At 34.0% G+C, this 25448-nt stretch overlaps 1 protein-coding gene across 3 annotated transcripts in view; it reads left to right on the top strand.

Moving 5' to 3' along the window:
* Positions 1–25448, top strand: part of EVI5 (ecotropic viral integration site 5) — a 186353-nt gene that overhangs the window by 21991 nt on the left and 138914 nt on the right. For all 3 annotated transcript variants that reach the window (XM_015595263.2, XM_015595262.2, XM_006919412.3), the window contains exon 2: positions 16265–16497. In XM_015595263.2, coding sequence (XP_015450749.1) covers positions 16349–16497 — 149 coding nt within the window. In that variant the 5' untranslated portion in view covers positions 16265–16348. The remainder of the gene's footprint in view (positions 1–16264; positions 16498–25448) is intronic.

The raw sequence follows: 25448 nt of genomic DNA, 5'->3' as shown, positions 1-25448 counted from the left end.
TGTTGAATTTGTTGGCATATAATTGTTCATAGTATTCTTTAATGATTCTTTGTATTTCTTTGTTGGTGGTTGTAACTGCTCTTTCATTTGTGATTTTATTTGTGCTCTCTTTTTCTTAATGATCTTGGCTAAAGGTTTGTTAATTTTATCATTTCAAAGAACCAGCTCTTAGTTTTATGGATCTTTTCTATTGTATTTTTTTAAAATTTCTATTTTGTTTATTTCCACTCTGATCTTAACTATTTCCTTCTGTTTATTTATAGTTTTGTTTGTTCTTCTTTTTCTAGTACCTTTAGGTATAAAGTTAGATTTTTTTATTTGGGATTTGTTTTGTTTCTTGAGATAGGCCTGTATAGCTATGAACTTCTCTCTCAGAACTGCTTTTGCCGCATCCCATAAATTTTGAAGAGTTATGTTTTCATTTTCATTGTTTTAAGATAGCTTTTTATTTCCTGTTTTATTTCCTCTTCAATCCATCAGTTGTTTAGTAGGATATCATTTAGTCTCTACATATTTGTGTTTTTTCCAGTTTTCTTCCAGTAGTCAATTTCCAGTTTCATGCCTTGTGGTCAGAAAAGTAGCTCAATATGATTTCAATCTTCTTGAATTTATTGAGGCTTATTTTGTAGCTTAATATGTGATCTATCCTGGAGAATGTTCCATGTGTACTTGAAAAAAATGTGTTATCTGTAGCATTTGCATGAAATGTTCTATAAATGTCTTTTAAATCTATATAATCTAATATGACATTTAAGACTATTATTTCCTTATTAATTTTCTGTCTGGATGATCTATCCATTGATGTGAATGGAGTATTAAAATTCCCTACTATTATGTATTAGTGTGGATTTCTCTCTTTACATCCATTAATAATTTTTTTTTATATTTAGGTGTTCCCATGTTGGGTGCATAGATATTTATGATAGTTATAGCCTCTTCTTGAATAGATCCCTTTGATTATATAATGTACTTTGTCTTTTTTTTTTTTACAATTTTTTTTTGTTTTAAAGTCTTATTTTGTTTGATATGAATATTGCTACCCCAACTTTCTTTTTCTTTCTATTTGCCTGGAATATCTTTTTCCATCCCTTCAGTTTCAGTCTGTATGTCTTTCTGTTTAAAGTTTGTTTCTTGTAGGCAGCATGTTTTTTAGTCCATTCAGTCACCTTGTGTCTTTTTATTAGTGTATTTAATCTATTTATACTTAAAGTTATTATTGATAAGTATGTACTTATTGCCATTTTATTAACTGATTTTTGGTTGTTTTTATGGCTTTCCTCTCTTCCTTTTTTCTCTTGATCTCTTCCCTTGAGGTTTGCTCATTTTCTTTAGTGTTTTGTTTGGGTTCTTTTCTCTTTATTCTTTGTATATCTTTTGTAGATTTTTGATTTGTAGTTACCATGATAGTTTATGTATATCATTTTGTATCTACAGCAGTCTGTTTTAAGCTGACAGGCATTTAAGTTCAAATGTATTCTATAAGGACTACATTTTTATTTCCCCAACTAAGCTTTATGTTATTGATGTCATGTTTTAGATCTTTTTGTGCTGTGTATATCCTAACTACTTCTTGTAGTTTGAGTTTGATACTTTTTTATTTTTAACTTGGTAGTGGCTTTTTAAATGTCTTATTTGCTGTATTTATTAAATATTTGGCTTTACCTGGGTGATATATTTCCTTTCTCATGTTTTATTTCTGGTTATGACCTTTCCTCTTCTGCTTAAAGAAGACTCTTAAACATTTCTTGTAAAGCTGGTTTAATGTGATGAACTTAATTTTTGCTTTTCTGGGGACCTCTTTATGCCTCCTTCAATTTTAAATGATAATTTTGCTGGGTAGGTTATTCTAGGTTGTAGGATCCTTTCTTTCACTACTTTGTAGATGTCCTGCCACTCACTCCCTTCTGAGAAATAAATTTGCTGCTGAGAAATCAGTCGACAATCTTACGGGGTTTCCTTTATAACTAATTTGTTTTCTCCCTATTTTCTTCAAGATGTCTCGTTAGCTTTTGCCATTTTAATTACTATATGTCTTGAGTGGGCCTCTTTGGGTTTGTCTTGTTTAGAACTCTTTGTACATAAAGAGAATTGAAGGAACTGCCTGGATCACAGTGAAGGGAGATCACAGATGACAGTGGTGCACCAGGTGTAGAGAGCAACCAATCCAGAATGAAAAAAGTCAGAAGGTTTCAGAATGGACATTTCAAAGATATAAAATTAATAGCAGGTATGATAAATGTGTTGAGGAGATTTATAAAATTGGATGAATTGGGAACATTTGGGCATGAGTTAATAATAAGTACATATAAAGCTAAACAAACAAAACATTTATTAACTCAAGGGAAATTAAAAAGTTGGACCAAGAAAGTATAAGTAATCACAGCACACTTCATAGAACAGCTGTTACTAAAGTTACATAGGTGTATTAATGTATACACTGAATCTTGATTCAACCAAAAACATATTTTAATTATATAGGAATGATAAGATGTAAGAAGTGTGTGTATGGTTTGGTGGGCAAGGGGTGGGTGGTGTGGGTGATGGAGAAAGAGAACTAAGGTGTCCTTTTTCACTGTGAGAGATCAATAGGTAAAATATTTAATACTTTCTTTTTGGTCCTAGGCCTCATATAACTGATAAAAATTTATAACTAAGTGAGGAAACAAGGTGATGAAGTAGACATTAGCTAAAGGAAGGCCAGATATTCTTATTACTGGGTCTGTGGATGATGTGAATCTTTAAAAATTATTTGCAAAGTTTGTTTACATGTGCATAAAGTTCTTAAGGGGATTTGTGACTCCTAACCTGTCCAGACCGCTGCCTCAGCAGGAGAGGGGGTAGAATTGTATGGTGGTGGTGTTTTTCATCATGCTTATAAGATGTGGTGGTTTTGGTATTGATTCTTGATTCATTTTTTTCATGTGTTATTTCATCATAAATGAAAAATAACTTTGGCTGGGAAATGAAATGCTATTTTATTTTTGGTTACTTATCAAAATAAATCTCCAAAGTAGTGCTTTGTATCTTTGCACTGCTTTTTGAGTTAATGTCATCAGCTCTTCTGATTCACTGGTTTTCTTTTGATGGGTGGCTGATAACCTGTTTAACCATCTATCCCTCCATCTTTCCCACTCTTAATGTTTTGTTTTTTTTTTTTTCATTTTATTTATGACATTTTTCTATTTCCAGAAATTCCATTTGGTTATTTAAAAAATCTGTCTTATCTTTGTCAGTCTCTTATTCCTTACTCATTAAAGAAATTCTCTTTTATTGATTTAAGAATTTTAAAAGTGCTTAGTTTGTATTCTGCATTTGATAATTTTAATAGTCGAAGTGCTTATGGGTCTAATGCTGTGTTTCAGCTGTCATTTTTTGAGTTTTGTTTATTGCTGTGCATTAAATTTTTGAATGGTGAGCTTATTTCCATCTGTATCAACTTTGGTGACTTGATTGAGCATTTTAAATAAAGGGGCTTCAGAGCAGTTATGTGAACATGAATTAGTATGGATATTTGGAAGTCTGTGACTGTGAGCCCAATTTTAGCAGGATGTAGACTGTATATGATAAGCGTGGATCTGCATTTTAGTAACCATTTAAATGCTTGGCAAACTATTTACAAATGCTTTCATGTACTATAAATAGTGAGGGAGTTTTCCCCTAGCTGTCTGAGGTCAGCATGATTTGGCTAATTAAAATTAATATTCATTATATTTACTAGTTATTACTCTCCCGCTTATTTTTATGTAGAACTTATTCTTATTCTATTGACATTTATTATGTGCTTTATGATGGACATAATCTTTGATACTAGGGATATAGAGATGTTCAAGACATAGTCTCTTTTGAGGAAGTCAGGTAGCAGACTAAACTGAGAAAACCTTATGGATAACTTAAGAATGTTCAGCCTTCATTGTTGTTCACATTATACAATGGTTGCCTAGTTCTAAAAAGTTAAAAATAATAGGGTATATTGGCAAGTAAAAGGAGTAGGTACCTTGTTCTGAGTAAGAGACAAAGGTGTTTTGAAGTGAACGGAAAAGTATATGAGACATTTAATTTTAGATCATTTCTGCCTCATTAAGGTGAGGCTGTTTGGTTGGAATTGTCCAAAGAACTACATGGTGAAGAAAGTTGGAGATAGACATGAATATAGGAATATACTAGATACTTGATTGGTGGTGAGGAAGGTGTCAAGCATCACTTATGTGGTAATGTGCTCTTCGTTATTTCAAGGAAAAATGTGTTTTGACCTAAATTTTTAAAAATAGCTTTCTTGATATATATAATTCACATGCTAAATGATTTATCTATTTAAGTTATAGAATTCAGTGGTGTTTAGTATAGTCTCAGATGTGTGCAACATCATCAGTTTTAGAACATTTTCATCACCTCAGAAAGGAACCTTGTACCCTTTAAGTATTGCTCTCTGTCTCTCTGTCCTTCCCAGTCCTAATAGATCACTGATCAACTGTCTATAGATAATGGCTATTCTGGACATTTCATATAATGGAATGATTTTATGTGGTATTTTGTAGCTAGCTTCTTTCAGTTAGCATGATGTTTTCAAGATTAATCCATCTTATAGAACATATCAGTAGTTCATTCTGTTTTTGAGCTGTGACCTAATTTTTTTAAAATGGAAATTTAATTACAGACTTTTTATGCCACTGAATTAAGATCTTTTGAATATCTTTTTTTGAAATGTTTCTACTTTATTAGGCACTTCTCTTAGTGAAAATGTAAATATTTGCAATAAAGTCTACAACTTAATGATATCCTGTATTATAAAACAAGATTACTATTTCAAGAAAATAGCCCACTTGTTAAACAAGTTTCCTTGAATATTTTATTTCTTGGCATTACTTTAGCATACTAATCAAAATGCCATTTTAATAGCAGTGAAAAGGTAATTGATGTGATTTTAATGCATTTGATTCTGAGCCAGAAATCCATGATAAAATTTCTTAGCTTAATTAGATGCTGTCTCTCAGGCCTCTGGAGCATTCATGTAATTTTCTAGTTCTAATATTTACTTATATTTTCTTAGTATATGCTCTCACCTACTTATAGGATGCTAAAGGTAGGTAAAATGTTTTTTTTCCCCACTATGTGAGTCCTCCATCTCAAAAAACAAAACAAGTTCAGTCTTATGACTTTACTACTATTCCGTGATTTCCTGGCTTTATTTTAAGCATTGTTAGATGTTTTAATTTTGTTTTGTGAGATAATATTATATTGTTCCAGTTACTATAGCTGTATAATAAACCACCATAAAACTTAGTGGCTTAAAACCATGATGTTAGCATGTCCACGGATTCTGGACAGAGCATTATGAGGAAGGCTTATCTCTGCTGCTTCATGCCTGAGAAGCTGGGAAGACTCAGAGGCTGGCATTGACTCTTTATCTAGGGCCTGGATTCATTCAATGGTGTTTTCACTTTCATGTCTGGAGGTTGATGCTGGGACCACAACTGGGCTGTTAGCCAGAATACACTTGGCCTCTCTGTGGTTTTTGTGTGGACTAGTTTAGGTTTCTTAACAGCATGGTGGCTGGGTTCCAGGAGTAAGCCCCAGTGATCATTTCTGATATACGCTATTGGTTTAGTCAGTTAAAAAGCTTTGCTCAGGTTGAAGAGGAAGGGACATAGACTTCACCACTCAATGAGAAGATGTGGGATAGGCAAAGTAGCCATGTTATGGATTGAATTATATCCCCCCAAAAAGGTATGTTGAAGCCCTAATCCCCCAGTACCTCCAAATGTGGCCTTATTTGGAAATAGCATTGTTGCAAATATAATTAGGGGAGAAGACATATGAGGGGCAAATGCCATGTGACAGTGGAGGCAGAGAACAATGCTTGAAGTGCTGCAGCTACGAGACAAGAAGTAAGAATTGCTGGCAAACCACCATAAGCTAGGAAGAGGCAGGGAAGGATTCTTCCTATAGATTTTAGTAAGAGAATGACCTTGCTGATGCCTTGATTCTGGACTCCTAGCTTCCAGAACTATGAGATAATAAGTTTCTGTTGTTTAAAGCCACCCAATATGTGATACTTTATTATGGAAGCCTTAGGAAACTAATAAAGGTCATCTTTGGTAAATACAGTTTGCTACAGATGTGTTATAAAAATTATTCCATAGCTTTTTTTCTTTATTTGTATCTGGTAACCATACCTACTTATTTTGCTCATCTTTACTTTTTTATAGCCAACAGAAACTTACCAGGAGGGGCTGTTTTAATAGCCATCAGTCTAGTTTATATGTTAACATTTTTTAGTGAACGAATACAAAACATTAAAAATTATTAGTGTATAGCTACAAATGGAAGTTGGAATAGGAGTTATATTCATTGAATTGTGCTGTTTAACAATCAAAATTCATCAAAAGTTGTTAAGGGAATGTTAATTAAGTGCCTACTATTCACACAGCTTTGTTCTTAAATCGTCAAGAAGATTCATGGAAAGTAAAGAGTAGTATCTTTGACCTATTATACTCTTTTTGGGTGACAGTATGAATATATGTGAAGTAATCTTTTCATTTCTTAAGGAACTAAAAGGCAGCACGTATAAATGGTTAACAATTTGACAATATAAGGATAATATTACGCAAATACCATAGGGTTGCAGAAGTTAAATTAGTTGATAACATCAAGTATTTGAATGTGAGTGCTCAGTGAATATTAACTATTATATCTTTATTAATGAATGTAAAAATGGTTAATATAGATGAAAGTTATAGAAATGGAGAGAAAAGTGAGATAGAGCACACAGTTACAAACACAGTGAAGAATGAATGCTGTTTGGAAACAGCAGCATTTCTCAGAATATGTTTTGCAAATCATGGTGAAAAAAGGATTTCTGTCCACTCAAGTTTGGAAATTGCATTCCTCCACCTCCTATCCTTAATAGTGTATAATAATATAGTTATGTCTCTGAGAAGTGTTATAATGAAAAAATATTAATCTACAGGACTTCAGTTTTCAGGAATATGGTGCACTACATAGATTGGAAAAACTCTTCTTTGGTAAAATATTTTGAATTGCAAATATCCTTTTCAGTTCGAAGTTGTACTTCCAAAAAAGTAGGGTAGATGCCCTTGGGCCAAAAACAGCCAGAAACTGCAAACCAGATGACCTCAAACCCACCTGTTTGTTATGTGAATTTATTTACTTTTGGACTTCTTTAAATAATAATAATAATAATAATAATAATAATAATAATAATAATAAAAACTGGAGTAGCTATGTTAATTTCAGACAAAGCTAACTTGACAAGAAGGAAAAATTTTAGGCATACATAATGACAAAAAGGGTCAATTTTCCAAGAAGATAAAACAATTGGTGAGGCAAAAACTGATAGAACTTCAAGGAGAAATAGGCAAATTACCATTGTAGTTGGACACTTTAGCACTTCTTTTTTGATAACTTATAGATACAGATGTTAGAAAACCAGTAAAGATATAGCTGAGCAGTACCATTAATCAACTGGAAATAAGTGACATTTTTAGAATTTTTTATCTAACAACAGAGCACACATTCTTCTCAGGCTCACATGTAACAGTTACCAAGATGGACTACATTTGGGTCCATTGATCACACCTTAACTTGCACTCTCAGATAGCAATGAAATTAAATTAGAAATAACAAAAAGATAGCTAGAAAATCTTAAAATGTTTGAATATAAACAACATACCTCTAAATAACTCATAGGTCAAAATAAGTCTCAAGAGAAATTGAAAATATTTTGAACTAAAGGAAAGTGAAAAGCAGCAAAAGCAGTGCTTAGAGGTTAATTTATAGCATTGAATGTATATATAAGAAAAGAAGAACGATATAAAATCAGTAATCTAAACTTTCACCTAGGCAACTAGAGAAAAAGAAAAACTTTAAGCAAGTAGGAGAAAATAAATAATAAAAATTAGAGCAGAAATAAATCAAATTGAAAACAGGAAGACAGTAGAGAAAATCGGCAAAACTCAAAGCTGGGTCTTTGAAAATATCAATAAAATTGACCTCCAGTCAGGAGAACAAAGACCAAAAGAGAGACAACAGAAATCACTGATACAGTTGACCCTTGAGCAATGCAGGGGGTTAGGGGTGCCAACCTGCCACACAGTTGAAAATACATGAATAACTTTTGACTCCTTAAAAACTTAACTACGGTCCCTTGGTATCTGCGGGGGATTGGTTCTAGGACACTACGGAAAACAAAATCTGTAGATACTCAAGTCCCATATATAAAATAGCATAGAAAATGCATACAGCTGGCTCTTTACATCTGAAGATCGAAATACTGTTTTTGATCCCTGGTTGGTTGAATCTATGGATGTGAAACCTGGAGACACAGAGGGCTGACTGTATATTTATTGAAAAAAACCCATGTTTAAGTGGACCCTGCAGTCCAAAAATGTGGTGTTCAAGGGTCAATAGTAGAAGGAGTGAAAAAGGTAAGTTTTAAAAAAAATTTAATTGCAGTAAAATATATATAACGTAAGAGTTACCATTTTTAAGAGTACAGTTCAGTGGCATTAATTACATACACATTGTTGTGCAACTGTCATCACCATCCATCTCCAGAGTACCCATTAAACTCTCCATTCCCCACTACCCTGGTAACCACTATTCTACTTTCTATCTATGAATTTGACTATTCTGGGTACCTCAAAAAAATGGAATTATATAATATTTGTCATTTTGTGATCAGCTTGTTTTATGTAACCTAATGTCTTCAGGTTTCATTCATATTGTGGCTTATGTCAGAATTTCCTTCCTTTTAAAGGCTGAATAATATTCTACTTTATGTATATAACATATTTTGTTTATCCATTCATCTCTTGATGAACACTTTAGTTGCTTCCACCATTTGGCTACTGTGAATAATGCTGCTAAGTACTTGGTTGTACAAATATCTCTTTGAGGCCCTGCTTTCAGTACTTTTGGATATATAACCAGAAATGAAATTGCTGGATCCTATGGTAATTATGTTCAGTTTTTTTGAGGAAGCATCATACTGTTTTCCATAGCAGCTACACCATTTTTCATTTCCATTAACAAGGCCAATACTTGTTACTTTTATTTTTATTTATTTATTAAAAATTTTTTCTAGTTTTATTGAAATATAATAATTAGTTGCTCATATATACATTATGTAATTCAATGTTTTTTCAATTATAGTTGGCATTCAATATCATCTTCATTTCAGTTGTATAGCATAGTGACTAGAGATCTATATAACTCACAAAGTGATTACCCCACTAAATATAGTACCCTTTTTCCCCCTTACAAGTTTATTACATTAACTATTTTCCTTATGCTGCACTTTATATCTCCCTGTCTATTTTGTAACTATTCATTTGTACTTCTTAATCCCTCTGCCCTTTTTCGCCATCCCCTGACCCTCCTTCCATCTAGCGCATTACCCTTTAGGTCCATCAAGGCAATATCTTTTTCCATCCCCTTCCTTTTAGTCTGTGCATGTCTTTTAATATGAAGTGAGTCTCTTATAGGCAGCATGTGTCTTATTTTCTTATCCATTCAGCCACTCTGTCTTTTGGTTGGAGCACTTAATTCTTTTCCATTTGAGGTATTTGTTGACAGGAATGTAGTTATTACCATTCTTTATTCATGATTTTGATACATGTTTTTTCTTCTTAAAGAAGTCCTGCCAACATATCTTGTAATACTGGCTTGGTGTTGATAAATTCCTTTAGCTTATTTTTGCCTGGAGAGCTCTTTATCTGTCCTTCAACTCTAAATGATAACTTTGCTGGATAAAGTATTCTTGGTTGTCGATCCTGGTTTTCATCACATTGAATATTTTGTGCCAAACCCTTCTGGCCTGCAGAGTTTCTTTTGAGAAATCAGATACTACTATTATGGGAACTCCGTTGTGGGTAACTGCTTTTCTCTTGCTGCTTTTAAGATTCTCTCTTTGTATTTAACCTTTGGCATTTTAATTATAATGTGTCTTGATGTGGGCCTCATTGGGTTCATCTTGTTTGGGACTCTCTGAGCTTCCTAGTGTTATATGTCTATTCCTTTCCAGATGAGGGAAGTTTTCCACCGTTATTTCTTCAAATAGGTCTTCAACTTGTTTTCCTTCAGATATTTTTACATTTAATTGTGTCCTATAGGCTCCTTAAATTATTATTATAGTCTTGGCTTTTTTCTTGCCATTCTGATTGAGTGTCCTTTACTTTATATTGGTAGTTCAATTCTCTTTTTTATCCACTCTGTTTATTCCTTCTGATGTACTCTTTATCTCAGATAATGTGTTCTTCATTTCTGAGTGGTTCCCTTCTATAATTTTCATTTCCATTTTTATGTTTTTTATATCTTTGTTGAAGTTCTCACTGAATTCATCTACACTTCCCTACGTTCATTGAACATCTTTATAACTAGTATTTTGAACTCTGCATCTGTTAGATTGCTTGACTCCATTATTCCTGGATCTCTGTTCTTTTATATGGTTTCTGCTTCTTTGTTTCTATGAACTAAGCAAAACTCCTAAGTCTCCCAGTCTTACTAGCGTGGCTTTGTGTAGTAGGTGTCCAGCAGCACAGTCCTGAGAGGGGTTCAGCTGCAGGGGTTTAGCCTCAGCCTATGCCCCTCCAGGGCCACCTGTTAAGATATAGCAAGCACCTACAGATGCTGTGCTTATAGTTACCTCAAGAAACCACATCAGAAACTGAGGCCAGCTGCCACAAGTGTGAGTCTAGGCACTGCTCGCAAGGGGCACCAGACTTGGTGAGGACACAACTAGATGTGACTCAGGTGGGGCTGTGAGTTGGGGGAGGCAGAGTTTTAGGGAATTCTCTGGGCAGAGTGACCTCTGTTATCCAGTTTGATGTCTCAGCTATGGCAGTGCTGCGACGCGGAAGGGCTCAACAGAGGAACAGTGAATACCGCTGGCAGTTCTCTGTGGGAGAAAGACTCGCTTCTGGCCCTCACTCCAACAACTCATTGTTCCCTTGTAAGTCCCTAGTGCCCCTGTCCCCCATGCAGCCAGCCAAGCGCTGGTGCTCAGAGTGAGCAGGTCTATCACTGCGAAAGTCTGCTCACAGTCACTGCTCCTTAAAGAGGCATCTGCGGCTGTGGCTGCTGCTGCCGCAGATTCTGTCCCACTCAGCTGCTTGAGACTGAGCAGCCTCACGTCCTCGCCCCCTCCTACCTTCTACTGTTGCAGGTTGATTAATTATTTCTCTCCCTAGTCGTAGTGCTTCTGTTCATCTAAAACCCAGGCAACTTTCCTTGCTGTTTACTCTGTGTTTCCATCACAACTTTAATTTTGTCGCAAGTAGGATGAACAAAGCCTCTATGTATGCCATTTTTTCCCAGAAGCCTCCTATTTTTGTTATTTTTAATAATAGCCATCCTTATGTATGTGAAGTTAGTTTTCTTTTTCCTAATTAGTGATGTTGAGCATCTTATATGCTTATTGTGTTTATTGGCCATTTGTATATCTTTGGAGAAATGTCTGTTCAGATCCTTTCCCCATTTTTTAATTGGGTTGTTTGAGTTAGTGATTTTAGTTCTTAATATGTTCTGGATGTAATCTCTTATCAGATATATGATTCTCAAATAGTTTTCTCCCTTTTTGTGGGTTGCCTTTTCACTCTGTTGATAGTATCCTTTGATATACAAAAGTTTCAATTTTGATGAAGTCCATTTTATCTAATTTTTTTCTTTTTTGCTTATGCTTTTGGTGTCATATTTTAGGAATGATTATAAAGTCATTGTCATAAGCTTTTTCCCCTGTGCTTTTTCTAAGAGTTTTATAGTTCTAGCTCTTATGCTGAGGTCCATTTTGAGTTAAGAGGTAAGTCTTTTAAATGATCTTAATCTTGAATTTCTTATCTCTAAAGCGAAAACATTACTTGTCCTATAGAATTATGAACATTGAGTTAATATTAAGTGATGTGAAAAATCCTAAAAGAATGCTAAATTGTTGACTTAGCCTTGCTATAAACAATGATAAAAAATAATCATAACAGTTTAGTTATCTGTATTGTGCCAATTTTTTTCTCTGTGTAAGAAAATCAAATGAAATTAGTGTCTATTTGAAGGCACTTTTTGGAAAGTAAGGTTTGTTGCATAATGAAGTCCTGACTAACATTCTGGAATTTCCAGTTTTCAGGAATCAGAATGAATCAAGGAGTCTCAAAACTAGAGGTCATAGTGGTGGGAGTGGGAAGGTTTTGTAGCTCCTAATTCTTCATCTCTCAGATGCTCCTCAATCGACTGGATTCTGATTTCTGCTTTTTTTCATGGACTCCCTGAGGTCATTAGTAATCACATTCATCGCCAACTTTCGGGCTTGCTCACTCTTGATAGTGGTTAAGAGGAAAGAATCTCAAATCAGACTCTACGTTTGTTTCTCACCAGCTTTCTGACCTTCTCTGTTTTTTATTTTTTTTCCTGTGTCATTATTTCTTCACTTTTGAAATGCGGAAAACAGTGACACATACTTTAGAGTGTTTTAGATTTTGGATCAAAACTGGACTTTTTAAAAGTAGTCCTTTTGGGGAGTAAGAGCATCCTTATAAGTTCAAATAAAATATAAAGTAATAAAGGGACCATGATTATTTCTCATGGGAGATCCTCTTCAAATGTAGCAATATCCAAGACTTTTACTAAACTTTATATTTATTATTTCATTAAGATTTTACTTTTTTTAGAGCAGTTTTATGTTCACAACAAAATTGAGTGGAAAGTACAGAGATTTTCCATATGTTTCCTACCCCCACACATGCATACACTTCCCCATTATCAACATTCTCTACCAGTGTGGCACATGTGTTAATAATTAATGAACCTACATCGATGCGTCATAATCACTCCAGATCCATAGTTTACATTACTGTTCACTTCTTGGTGTTATACATTCTGTGTGTTTGTACAAGTGTATAATGACGCTTATTTATCATAATGGTATCATACAGAGTATTTTCACTGCCCTAAAAATCCTCTCTGCTCTACCTGTTCATTCCTCTCTTCTCTCCATCCCCTGGCAACCTTTGATCTTTTTACTGCCTCTTTAGCTTTGCCTTTTTCAGAATGTCGTATAGTTGGATTCATATAATATGTAGCTTTTTCAGATATAGTTGGAATCATATATTATGTGGCTTTTTCTGATCGACTAAGCCCTTTTAAGATTGAGAAATAATTCATGTACCATAAAATTCAGTCCTTTAAAGTATACAGTTCAGTGGCATTTTTTATATTCACAGGGTTGTATAATTATCACCATAGTCCAATTCCAGAAGATTTTCATCACTCCAAAAGGAAACTTGTACCTATTTTTAGTCATTCCTCAATCCTCCCTCCCCCAGCCCCTTGAAGCCACTAATCTTTTTCTGTTTCTGGATTTGCCTATTCTGGACATTTTATATAAATGGAATTATATAACATGTGGCTTTTTGTGTCTGATCACTAAGCCTTTTTAAGATCTTTTTAACCTTTTCATATTTTGTTCATGATTAAAAATAAATGTATAACACTTCTATAGGTAGATAGGAACTTTGTGACGTAATTGCATTGTCAGATTTATTATGTGTTCATGACCTCAATTTACCATAGGATGAAGGAAAGAGGTTTAGAGGCGGCTGAGTGGAGATTTGGAAAAGTAAATTTAGAGGAAAAATAGGACATAATGATATATGAAAAATAATTCAGCCCTTTAGGATTTCTAGAACCATGAGTATTAAACTTTATTGAAGCGCAACTGCAATCAAATACTCTAGTTATACTTAAGAATATAAAATTCGAAGATGGGTTGTTGAATCTTTGATAGTTATAGACTAAATCTCATTTCAGCAAGTTTGAAAGGATGTCAGGATTGTACTCTTGGTTATTCTGATTCTTTAAATGGAAGCCTGTTGCTACAGTGTACAGAAGGGGTATGATAAATTTATTTGTTTTATACACTTGAAATTTATATGATTTCATTAATCAGTGTCACCCCAATTTTTAATAGATTCTTATTTGTTTTAATTAAAGCAAGTTATAGGTGTCTTTTGTCTTTGCTGCAGTTAACTTGAGCAGAGGTCTTTTACATAATAGAAATTTAAAGCATTAATTCTTAAAAGTTGTAAGTATATTTGAAATTATTGATATTAGTAAAAGGTAACATTTTTCTATAAATTTACATATTAGGTTTTCTGTTTTAAAATATAATGTGCTTTTGAGATGCAAATTAGCACCGTGTTCACAGTTGAATTTGTAGTTGTAACTATGTAGAGAGGATCAATAGGATAATAAATCATAGGCTATCTTTTGTCTCCCACAGCTCCTACCATTTCTTTGCATAAAGAAAGTTTTGGCTAAATTATTCCTTGCTTCCTATCTGGCCTTTTGCTCTGATGAACTGATGTGCTGCTGGTCTATACATTGGCGAAGACTTCTTTTTACCTGGAAGCCTAAATAATCTACCTTATGCTTCTTTTCCTTGGGTCCTATACTTCATCCTCCTTATCTTTCTTGGGGACTCTTCCCTCAACAGTGAGAGCCCCCGATCCTTTCCATAATACCATTCCCAAGGTAAGTAAGTTCTAAAAGGGGAAAGTTATTGAAAAGTAAAAGAAAATAAGAGGTATCCTTGGGTTAATACAACTCTTGTCCCTTGTTCAGCACTTATAATCAAATCTTTGTCTTAGAAGTTCCAGCCTCAATGTTGAGTGGCTTAGCTATGATCTTAGAATCCCTTTTCCATGTTATCCTTCCCCTACATTGATTTTTCCTGCTGGGTTAGGTGGAGGAAGGGAGCGGGCAGAGGGATAGAGTCGTGTGTTTTGAGGTGAGGAAGAAAGCCTTGGATAACTCACGAGGAAAATAGGATCTGCTAAGATAGTCTGGATGGGATTTTTATTTGCGTGCATGTGTTGGAGTTTTAATTTGTGAGTATGAATTGCTTTATATAACCAAAGTTGGCTGAGAATATGCTGATTCAGAAAATAATTTATAGTGATTTAGCTGTTTACCTACTGCATAAAATTTAAGATATTCTCAAAGCACATAAAAACACTTTGTAGTTTTCAGCTTTTATGTGTCTTCGGACTTCACAATCAAGAAGCTTTTTTTATGATAGTTTTTGAAAGTCTATAATACCTTAATCTATTATCTATTGAAAATCTATTATTGCTTAAAAATCTATTTTACCTTATCTATTAACTCATTAGGAATGTTTAGTTTTATAAAGATATTCATATATGGTTATTGTTCATGTTTTTCGTTTCCAAAGTAGTAATGCCTTGTTTGAGTATTATTTGTGTATATTATGTTTTTCAGCTGAATTTGTTGCGTACATATCTGCTTAGGAGGTTGGTATGTCCAATTACACATATATGGACATGTGTATAAATCATTGAATCTTAGAGATGGGAATGATCTTAAATGCTTTTCTAGTCCTGGTTGTCAACTTAAAACAGAGATACATCTTCATCCAACTCTTGACATATGGCTCTAATAATTGCTACTGTATTGTAGCCTTGGTAGGGAATATCTATTCTTTTTAGGAATCTCATTCTATTTCTGAATAGTTCTATTTGAAAGTTGGACCTTGAATCTGTCTCATTGCGTTAACTCAACTATTTATCATAATTTTATCCTCTAGAACTAGACTGTCTTCTATAATAAAAATACTCTTCAGTTGTTTGAAGACAGATATCACGGATCTCATTACATCTTTATGTCAAGCAAACCTAGTTTTTGTTGAGTTGTTAGTCATGTTACAGGATTTTCCTATCCTCATTACCTAATGAACATGTTTGAATTCTTTGGCTTTCAAATGTTTTTGACTACAACCCCAATAAAGATTACCTTTTAGATCCCAACTTAGTGCACTCATGCATGTATGTACGTGTGAGTACATAATTTTAATACATATGTTACTGAAACAAAAATTTTGTGAGATGATAGATATATCTTTACACTGACATTTCCTGCTCTTTTTCATTATTAAAAATGCTAGCGTTACTTATTAAATTGAATTTTATCACTACCTAATGGATTTCAACCTGTAGTTTAGAAAACACTGTTCTAGTTTGTTCATGCTGTAGAACTGAAACAGTTTTCACAAACTAGATGTTGAGATAATGATTGTTAAAACAGATTTTACCTTTATCACCTTAAAGAGAGTATTTTGATGGTAGTTATTAAGTAAAACTTAACAGGATTAGCAAGTTCTTGGTAAATACCAAGTTCTTGATAAATACCAAGTTCTTGATAAATACCATAAAACTAAAATACATGCAACTTTTATTTTTATCCTTAGGTGGCGACAGACAAGGTTGCAGAAAAGCTGAGTTCTACTCTCTCATGGGTGAAGAACACAGTATCACACACAGTCAGTCAGATGGCCAGTCAGGTGGCAAGTCCATCTGCTTCATTACACACTACATCCTCATCTACCACACTATCAACGCCAGCCCTTTCACCATCTTCGCCATCACAGTTGAGTCCAGACGACTTAGAACTCCTGGCTAAACTGGAGGAACAAAATAGGTGAGTGACATTGCTTGGCTTTTCTCTCTCCAGTTATATAAACTCAACCACTCATATAGGTATATATGCAATAATCAAAATTTTAAATATTTACTCATATTAAGAATGTTTATTTTCTAGTTTTGGCTTCTTGGTTATCAAAATTACTTAACAAAAGTATTCATGTCTTTTTTTGGAGGAGTTGGTCTTAAAGCTAAAGTTGGACTAAAATGGTCTTCTGGTTCAGATGGCTTTAGATATTCATTTTCTTAATATATAATGTTCTCTAAATTACTCCTGAATTAAAATAAAAAAGGAAGTAGAACTACCATTTTTGTTTTTTAAACTCTCTAAATAGTCCCCTTTGGTTAATGTTGTAAAATAATTTAAGATGGATATCTGATTTGTGGTTTAGAGTGGGAAATCTCTTCATATATTTTTTCATGGAAGGCAAAGTATCCTTTTCTGTCAGTGGGTATGAAATACAATAGTTGTTTACTCTGCTAGTAATATGTACTCTGGACTCTGTGTGCCCCTTCACTATATTATTATCAGAAGTTCTTTGAGGGTATTGCTACAAAAGAATTATTAAGGAGCATCTTTTTGTGTTCAGTCAAGATATGTACCACCGCTGGCTTTAAGGGTAATAACAGGTGATTTCTAATGTTTTTTTTGATATATAATTAATGTAATAAAAAAGTATACAAACTTAAGCTGTGCAGCTCGATAAGTTTGACATATGAATCTACTCATGAAATTATCACCAGAATCAAGAAAATGAACATATCCATATCCCCTTTCTTATCCCAGGCAGCCATTGATTTGCTTTCAATTACTGTAGTTTAGTTTGCATTTTCTAGAATTTCATAGAAATGGAATCATATAATATGTACTCTTTTTTAATGGGTTATTTTATTTAGCATAATTATTTTGAAATTCATCCATGTTGTAGTACATATGAAAGTTCATTCCTTTTATTGTTTAGTGGTATTCCATTTAATGAGTATATCAGAGTTTACCTACTCACCTGTTGTTATGAAAGGCTATAAACATCTGTGTATAAAACTTTTTATTGATGTATGCTTTCATTTCTCCTGGGCAAATACTTAGGGATGGAATGGCTGGTTTATATGGTAGATATTTATTTAACTGTGAAACTGTTTTCCAAAGGGCCTGTACTTTTTCACATTCCCGCCATCAGTGTACAGACATTTCCTATACATCCTTGCCAACACTTGGTACTGTCAGTCTTTTAATTGTAGCCATTCTAATAGGTATTGTTATCTTGTGGGTTTTTAAAAATTTTTTTCAATTACAGTCAACATACAATATTATATTAATTTCAGGTGTACAACCTAGTGATTTATGTACCTCACGAAGTGATTACCCCAATGAGTCTAGTACCCACCTGATAACATATATAATTATTACAGTATTATTATTGTTTTTCATTAATTTCAAGTATACAGTACATTGGGTAGACACCTATATAGTTCATAAAACGATCCCCTTGCCCTCCACCTTGCCAATGTATTAATGCTAACTGCATTCCTTATGCCGTACTCCCCATCCCCATGACCATCTATCGACTACTAATTTGTACTTCATTAACCCTTCACTCCATTCTCCCAGTCCCCCAAACCCCTTCCTCTTCCCCTCTGTCCATCACCAAATTGTCCTCTGTATGTGTGTCTGTTTTTGGTTAGTTTGTTCTTTTTGTTCCTTAGATTCCGCACATAAGTGTAATCATATAGTATTTTTCTTTCTCTGTCTGACTTATTTCACTCAGTGTAATAACCTCTAGGTCTCTCCATGTCATTGCAAATGGTAGGATTTCATTTTTTTTAATGGCTTAGTAATATTCCATTGTATATATGAACCATAACTTCTTTATCCAGTCATCTGTTGATGGACATTTAGGTTGCATCTATATCTTGACTGTTGTAAATTGTTCTGCCATGAATATTGGGGTGCATAGAGACTGTCTTTACTCAATTGTGTATTCTTGCCTCCTTTTGTCATAGGTTAGTTGATGATATAAGCTGTGGTGGTATCTTGTGGCTTTAATTTGTATTCCCCTAATGGTATTGAGCATCTTTTAATGTGCTTATTTGCTATTCTTTCATAAAATGTCTGTTTAAAATTTTTGCCCATTTAAAATAATTAGGTTGTTTGCTTCCTTATTATTGTGTTTCAGGAGTTCTTTATAGATAAGCAAAGGGCCTGTTGTCCAGGAAGATCCAGTGCTGAAGCCCTTTACCATAAATGACCAAGCTCCAACATCCTTCCAATGAAATTTGCCCTGCCCGTGTTTCCAAATACCTATTTCCCTTGCCCCCTTAAAACCTGCCCTAGAGCCTGCATCAGGGAGTTTGGGCTTTTGGGCCATAGCTTTCTCTTTCTCTTTGCCTAGTGCTTAGCAAAGAAAATGACCCTAATTTTCTCTACTGCAATTTCTGGTGTTTAGTGTTTGGCTCTAGTGCTGGTTGGACAAACTTTTTGTTCTGTAACAAAAATGATGACTTAGATGGGACTTAGCTTTGAGTGGGCTTTCTGTCTGTGCTTCAGCAACCCCTGGTTGGGGCAGTCTCTCCAGGTTTTGTCCAAGCAGATTCTTGGATTGATTATTCCTGGAGGATGTGAGGGAAGGTGGTGGACTAGGTAAAAGCAGGGTTCGTCTTCTCCCAGGACCGCATTGAAATTACAACCTGGATTGATTGTTCCAGAAACAGACCTGCAGTGCTGTTGATGGGGCATGGCTGACCTGTGGCACTTTCATTTTCCAGTGAGAGAAATTGGGTTCTTGGCTTGTAAGATCTGTACTGAACATAATTAGAAATTGGTTTTATTATTAAGGCTTTGATAGGATTGTCATTTTGAGAGAGAGATGCATAGACTTGGATTTGACCAGAAATTTTTTAAAAATTAAGATTGACTTTGGAAGCAAATAAATCCCCCTTGGGAAAAAGCAGTCTGGTACCTTGCTTACATGATTTGTAGCAGTCTTTTCCAGGGTACAAGTATCATCACCTGCTGCTACCTCTACTGTTGCTATGGTCTCTGCTTGTAAATTGAACACTCAGAATGTCCCCTCTAAGACTCAGGGACCATTATGGAAGAGGCGAGTGTATGAGATTATAAGAGCTGCCGGATAAGAGAGGCACAATGGGTAAACAAATCTGACTCCCTCTTGAAGCTAATCCTCTATCTTAATTGAACCCGAACCCGGTCGCCCTATTTACCTCAAGATTGATGAATGAACAACAAAAGGGAGATTTGTAACCGCAGAACCAACTCAAAATGATCTTATCCTGTTTTGAAAGGTACTGAATTGCTTTTCAGAGACAACAGACCAAAACTGCAAGTCATGAGGCCGAAGCATGTGCATAGGAGAGATCTTTGACCTCTAGCTGTACCCAGAACCAAAGTCTTCTCTCTCCCTCCCTGGAATCAAAAGTCTAGGACATTACCAGAACCTGAACACTGGAACCCTTTCAGAGGCAAAGGGTTTGTTGTTCAGGAAGATTGGTGCTGAATCCCTTTACCATAAATGACTGAGTTCCAAGGTCTTCCAATTACAAATTGCTCCACCAGTGCTTCCACATACCTATTCTCCCTAACCTCTTAAAAACACACCCCAAACTCTGGATTGGGGATTTTGAGCCTTTGAGCCATAGTTTCCCCCTTCTCCTTGCTAATGCTCTGAAAATAAAGAAACTCCAGTTTTTCCACTGCAATTATCAGTGTTTAGTGTTTGGCTCTGCTAGTGCCAGGTGGATGAACTCTGGTAACAATTGCAGAATTATTTACAATAGCCGAGATATTTAAACAACCTAAGGGTTTGTCCAAGGGTATATGGATAAAGAAGACACACAAGGGTATATGGATAAAGAAGACACAGAAGGTAATCATGCTGTTTGTGACAACATTAATCGTCCTTGAGGGCATGCATTATGCTAAGTGATATAAGTCAGAGAAAAACGCTTTTTGATAATGTGGAATCTTAAAAAAGCCAAACTCATTTAAACCGAGTGGAATGCTGTTTTCCAGGAGTTGCAGGTGAGGGAAATGAAAAGATTTCCGTCAAAGGGTGTAAACTTCCAGTTAGAATATGAATAAGTTCTAGGGACTTAATATATAGCATGGCAATTTTTGTTAATAATATTGTATTATACACTTGAAAGTGTATCATACACTTGCTAAGAGAGTAGATCTTAAATGTTCGTACTGCAAAAAAGAAGTGGTAATTATGTGAACCATATCTTCTTTATCCAGTCATCTGTTGATGGACATTTAGGTTGCTTCCATATCTTGGCTATTATAAATAGTGTTCCAAGGAACTTAGGGATGCATAGATCTTTATGAATTATTATTTTGGTTTTCTTTGGGTAAATACTCAGAAGTGCAATTGCTGGGTCAAAAGGTAGATCCATTTTTAATTTTTTGAAGAACTATTTTTCATAGCGGCTGTACCAATTTGCAGTCCCACCAACATTGTGTGAGGGTTTCCTTTTCTTCACATCCTCACCAACACTTGTTTTTTGATTCATTGATGACTGCCATTCTGACAGGTACGAGGTGATAATCTCATTGTGGTTTTAATTTGATTTCTTTGATGATTAATAACCTTGAGCATCTTTGCATATGTCTATTGGCCATCTATATTTCCTCTTTGGAGAAATCTCTAATAAAGTCTTCTGCCCATTTTTTAATTGGATTGTTTGTTTTTGTAGTTGTTGAGTTATATGAGTTCTTTATATATTTTGGGTATTAACCCCTTATCCAGTGTATCATAGGCAAATATCTTCTCCCATTCAGTAGGTTGTCTTTTCATTTTGTTGATGGTTTCCTTTGCTGTGTAAAAATTTTCTAGTGTGATGTAGTCCCATTCATTTATTTTTTCTTTTGTTTCCCTTACCTGAGAAGATATATCCAAAAAGAAATTACTAGTAGCAATATTGGAGATATTACTGTCTATGTTTTCTCCTAGAAGTTTTATGGTTTCGGGTCTTAGATTTAAGTCTTATCCATTTCGAGTCTATTGTATACGGTGTAAGAAGGTGGTCCGGTTTCTTTTATTTTGCATATATCTGTCTGATTTTCCAACACCATTTATTGAAGAGACTGTCTTTACTCTTTGTATATTGTTACCTCCTTTGTCATATATTATATGAGTGTATAAAGGTGGATTTATTTTTGAATTCTTTATTCTGTTTCATTGATCAGTGTATCTGTTTTTATTCCAGTACCATGCTGTTTTGATTACTGTAGTATAGTTTGATATCAGGTAGTGTGATCTCCAACTTTGTTCGTTCTCGAGATTTCCGTGGCTATTCGGGGTCTTTTATGGTTTCATATAAATTTTAGGATTATTTTTTCTAGCTCTCTGAAAAATGTCATTGGTATTTTGATAGGGATCGCATTGAATCTATAGATTACTTTGACTAGTCTGGCCATTTTAATGATGTTGAGTCTTCCTATCTGTGAGCACGGTATATACTTCCATTTATTTGTATCTTCTTCAGTTTCTTTTTTCAATGACATAATTTTCTGAGAACAGGTCTTTTACCTCCTTGGTTAATTTGATTCCCAGGTATTTTATAGTTTTTGATGCAATTGTAAATGGATTGTTTTCTTAATTTCTCTTTCCAAAAGTTCATCATTGGTGTATAAGAATGCAATTGACTTAGGAATACTAATTTTGCATCTTGCTACTTTACCGAATTGATTTATCAGTTCTAACAGTTTTTTGGTGGAATCTCTAGGGTTATATATAATACGTCATCTGCAAATAATGAGAGTTTCACTTCTTCCTTTCCACTATAATAGATTCTGAGTTAATTTTGTATATGGAGCAAAGTATAGATCAAAGTTCATTTTTTTAATATGCACATTTAATTGTCCTGTACCATTTGTTGAAAAGGCTTGTTTTTTCTTCACTTATTACTTTTGCACTTTTGTCAAAAATCAGTTATTCATATATATGAGTCTGTTTCTGGACTTTTCTGTTCCATTGATCTGTTTATCTTTTTTTATATATATATATAATTGATCTCGTAAGGAATTTTTATCTAAAATATGCCTTAATATCTTTTTAAAATTAGAATTCTTTTAATAAATGAACTGAACCAACAGAACTCACTGCTCTGGCTTCACCCTCAACTTTTTTTTTCCAATTTAATAACACGTCATATGTATATTGCATTGTGTATTCACCAACTAAAGTTAAATATCCTTCTATCACCTTATATTTGGCCCCCTTTACCCTTGTCTACCTCTCCCCTCCCCCCATTCCCTCTCGAAACTACTAAACTATTGTCCATGTCCATGAGTCTCCATCTTGTTCATTTGTTGCTTTTAATTTCATATCCCACATATGAATGAAATCATATGGCTCTCAACTTTTTGCCTGACTTATTTCTCTTGGCATGGTAATCTTAAGATCCATCCATGTTGTTGCAAATGGCAATATTTCATCTTTTCTTGTGGCTGAGTAATATTTCATTGTGTATATATTTATACCACATTTTCTTTATCTAGTCACCTATCAGAGGGCATTTTATTTTTTTCCAGGTTTTGGCCTCATGAATAATGCTGCAGTGAACATCAGGGTGCATATATCTTTACAGATAAATGTTTTCGAATTTTTTGCACGTGTTTATCTATCTTAATGCCAGTATGATACTGTCTTTATTATTGTAGCTTTATAATAAGTCGTGAAATCAGATAATATCAATCCTCCATTTTTGTCCTTTTGTTTTGACTGTTTTTGGTTCTTAGCATCCCCATATGAATTTTACATAAAGTTGTTAATTTCTACAAAAACGCTTACTGAGATTTTGATTGGAATTGTATTGACTCTCTAACAATATTGCCTTACATCCATGAACACAATATATTTCTCATTTACTTATTACTTGTGCATGGTATTGTTTTTGTAAATTTAATTTTTGTTTGTTCATTGCTGGCATATAGGAACACAGTTATTTTTCTTTTATTGATCACGTATCCTGCAACTTTGCTAAACTCACTTGTTCTGGTAGGTGGTTTTTTTTTTTCCATTTTATTAGATTTTCAGCATAGATGCACATGTTGTCTGTGAGTAAAAGCACTTTTACTTTTTTCTTTCCAATCTGGATGCTGTTTATCTCTTTTTCTTGCCGTATTGCAACTGGCTAGTACCTCCAGTACAGATTTGAATATAAGCGGTGAACAGACATCCTTGTTGTTAGAGAAGAGGTTTAATGTGTGTGTGTAGGTATTGGTTTTAACTTATTGCCCCTTTGCTTACTATGTTTGAAAGATTTTGAGCAAGATTTTTGGTTGAGATTTTGGGAGGAGACAGTCTTCTAACATAATATGTAGATTGGCAAAGTTTCTTGGATAAGATGTATTTGGAAGAGGGTTGTGAAAGAGCAAAGCGAAATGTTAGGTTGTTTGAAGGCAGTGATGAGCAAATAGATCCTCAGCGAAAAGAAAGTAACAGGGACCATTAAGAAGAAAAGGAAGTATTACATGGAAAACTTAGTGGGATATGAAGCTAGGGTAGGATTGACTGACTAAAGGGTATAAAAGATGTGTAAGTTTGAATTGTTTCTTACATGGAAAATTTTATTTTGCATAAAAGAAACTTTTGGTGCCAAGTTTGTAAGTGACCAACATTGAATTTGTGATTAATAATTATCACAAATCACATTGAATGATTGTGATTAATAATTACTGTACAAGTGAAATATAAAAAGCACTGTATTAAAATTGTTAGGAGTGAGGTATGGGTATAGAAGAACTTTTTTCCCAAATAATTCACAATTTACTCCAGAATACCAGATGTGCTTGGCATATATGCTAACAATTAAAGAATAATTACCAGAGTTATTTAAAGATGTTCAGGAAAGATTTTTGACAAGTAAGACTTTGAAGAAATAAAAGGAGCAGAGGATTCTCACCCTTTGTTCTTGCATGTAATCACTCAAAATTTGTACTCTTTGGAGTTCTTGTTCCCTCCCTTCCTCCCACTTTCTCACCCATAATCCATGGGACAGACTTTTGTGTAGAGAATGGGTGACTGTAGTGACATCTTGTTTTGCCTTAGGAAAACAGTCTTGGAAAAACACAGCTTTCTGACTCTGGTAAACAATAAAATGACAAATACTAAGATCTAGCTCTCTTCCTTCTTTTCTGTCCTACTACTCTACCACCATATTATTAAGTCCAAGGGAAAAAATGCAAAAATAATAACGTAAGTTTTCTCTGACCTCCTCTAAAGTAGATATGCAAGTTATACATGTAAAGTAAAAATTCTGAGATACAACTACTATTCCTTAGAGGGGTGATGCTTTTATTTTGCTTTTTCCTTTTCCCCAAATGTAAACGAGTCTCTGGTTACATTATTTAACTCTCTTTCATTCAGAAGGTATAAAAATGGCAATATTATAGAAAATTTAAATTTAAAAAACATGAAAATATCAGTCTATAAAGAAACACTTTCCATAGTTTTACTGCAGTTGTCCCTTTTTAAAAATAAGTGCATGTGACAGCCCCAGAATGATGTGAAGAAATTGTTCAACACAATGTCAGACGTTTCTGATGAAAGTTAGTTATTCATAGCCTCAAAGTTGAAATGGGACAGCTCTTTTTTTCTATGTGTTAAATGTGCTTTTCTTTTTCATTTTAAAAATATAAGAAATTTTTATTTCTGGCTTTGGCAGAGATGAATTAAAGAAGGTATGGTTCAAGCGTAATAGCAATGTATTTTAATTAAGGAAGTGAATGTTGCTAATTAAAATTTTGAATGGGCCATTATTTGCATGGTTTAAAATTTTGGCCTTGCAATTATGTTTGTTCCCTTTTATATTTCTATTATTTGGAATCAGATTTTGCTTTTTAGCAGATTTTTTGGGGTGAGATATGAGAGTGAAGAAATGAAAATTGTTCTTTTAAATTAAAATGGATTTTTTTTTTAATAAGCAGGA

The sequence above is a fragment of the Pteropus alecto genome, unplaced genomic scaffold (assembly GCF_000325575.1).
Source record: "Pteropus alecto unplaced genomic scaffold, ASM32557v1 scaffold25, whole genome shotgun sequence".
Classification (NCBI taxonomy): Eukaryota; Metazoa; Chordata; class Mammalia; order Chiroptera; family Pteropodidae; genus Pteropus; species Pteropus alecto.
Note: the sequence above shows the minus strand (reverse complement) of the source record. Positions and strands in the feature narration are given on the sequence as shown.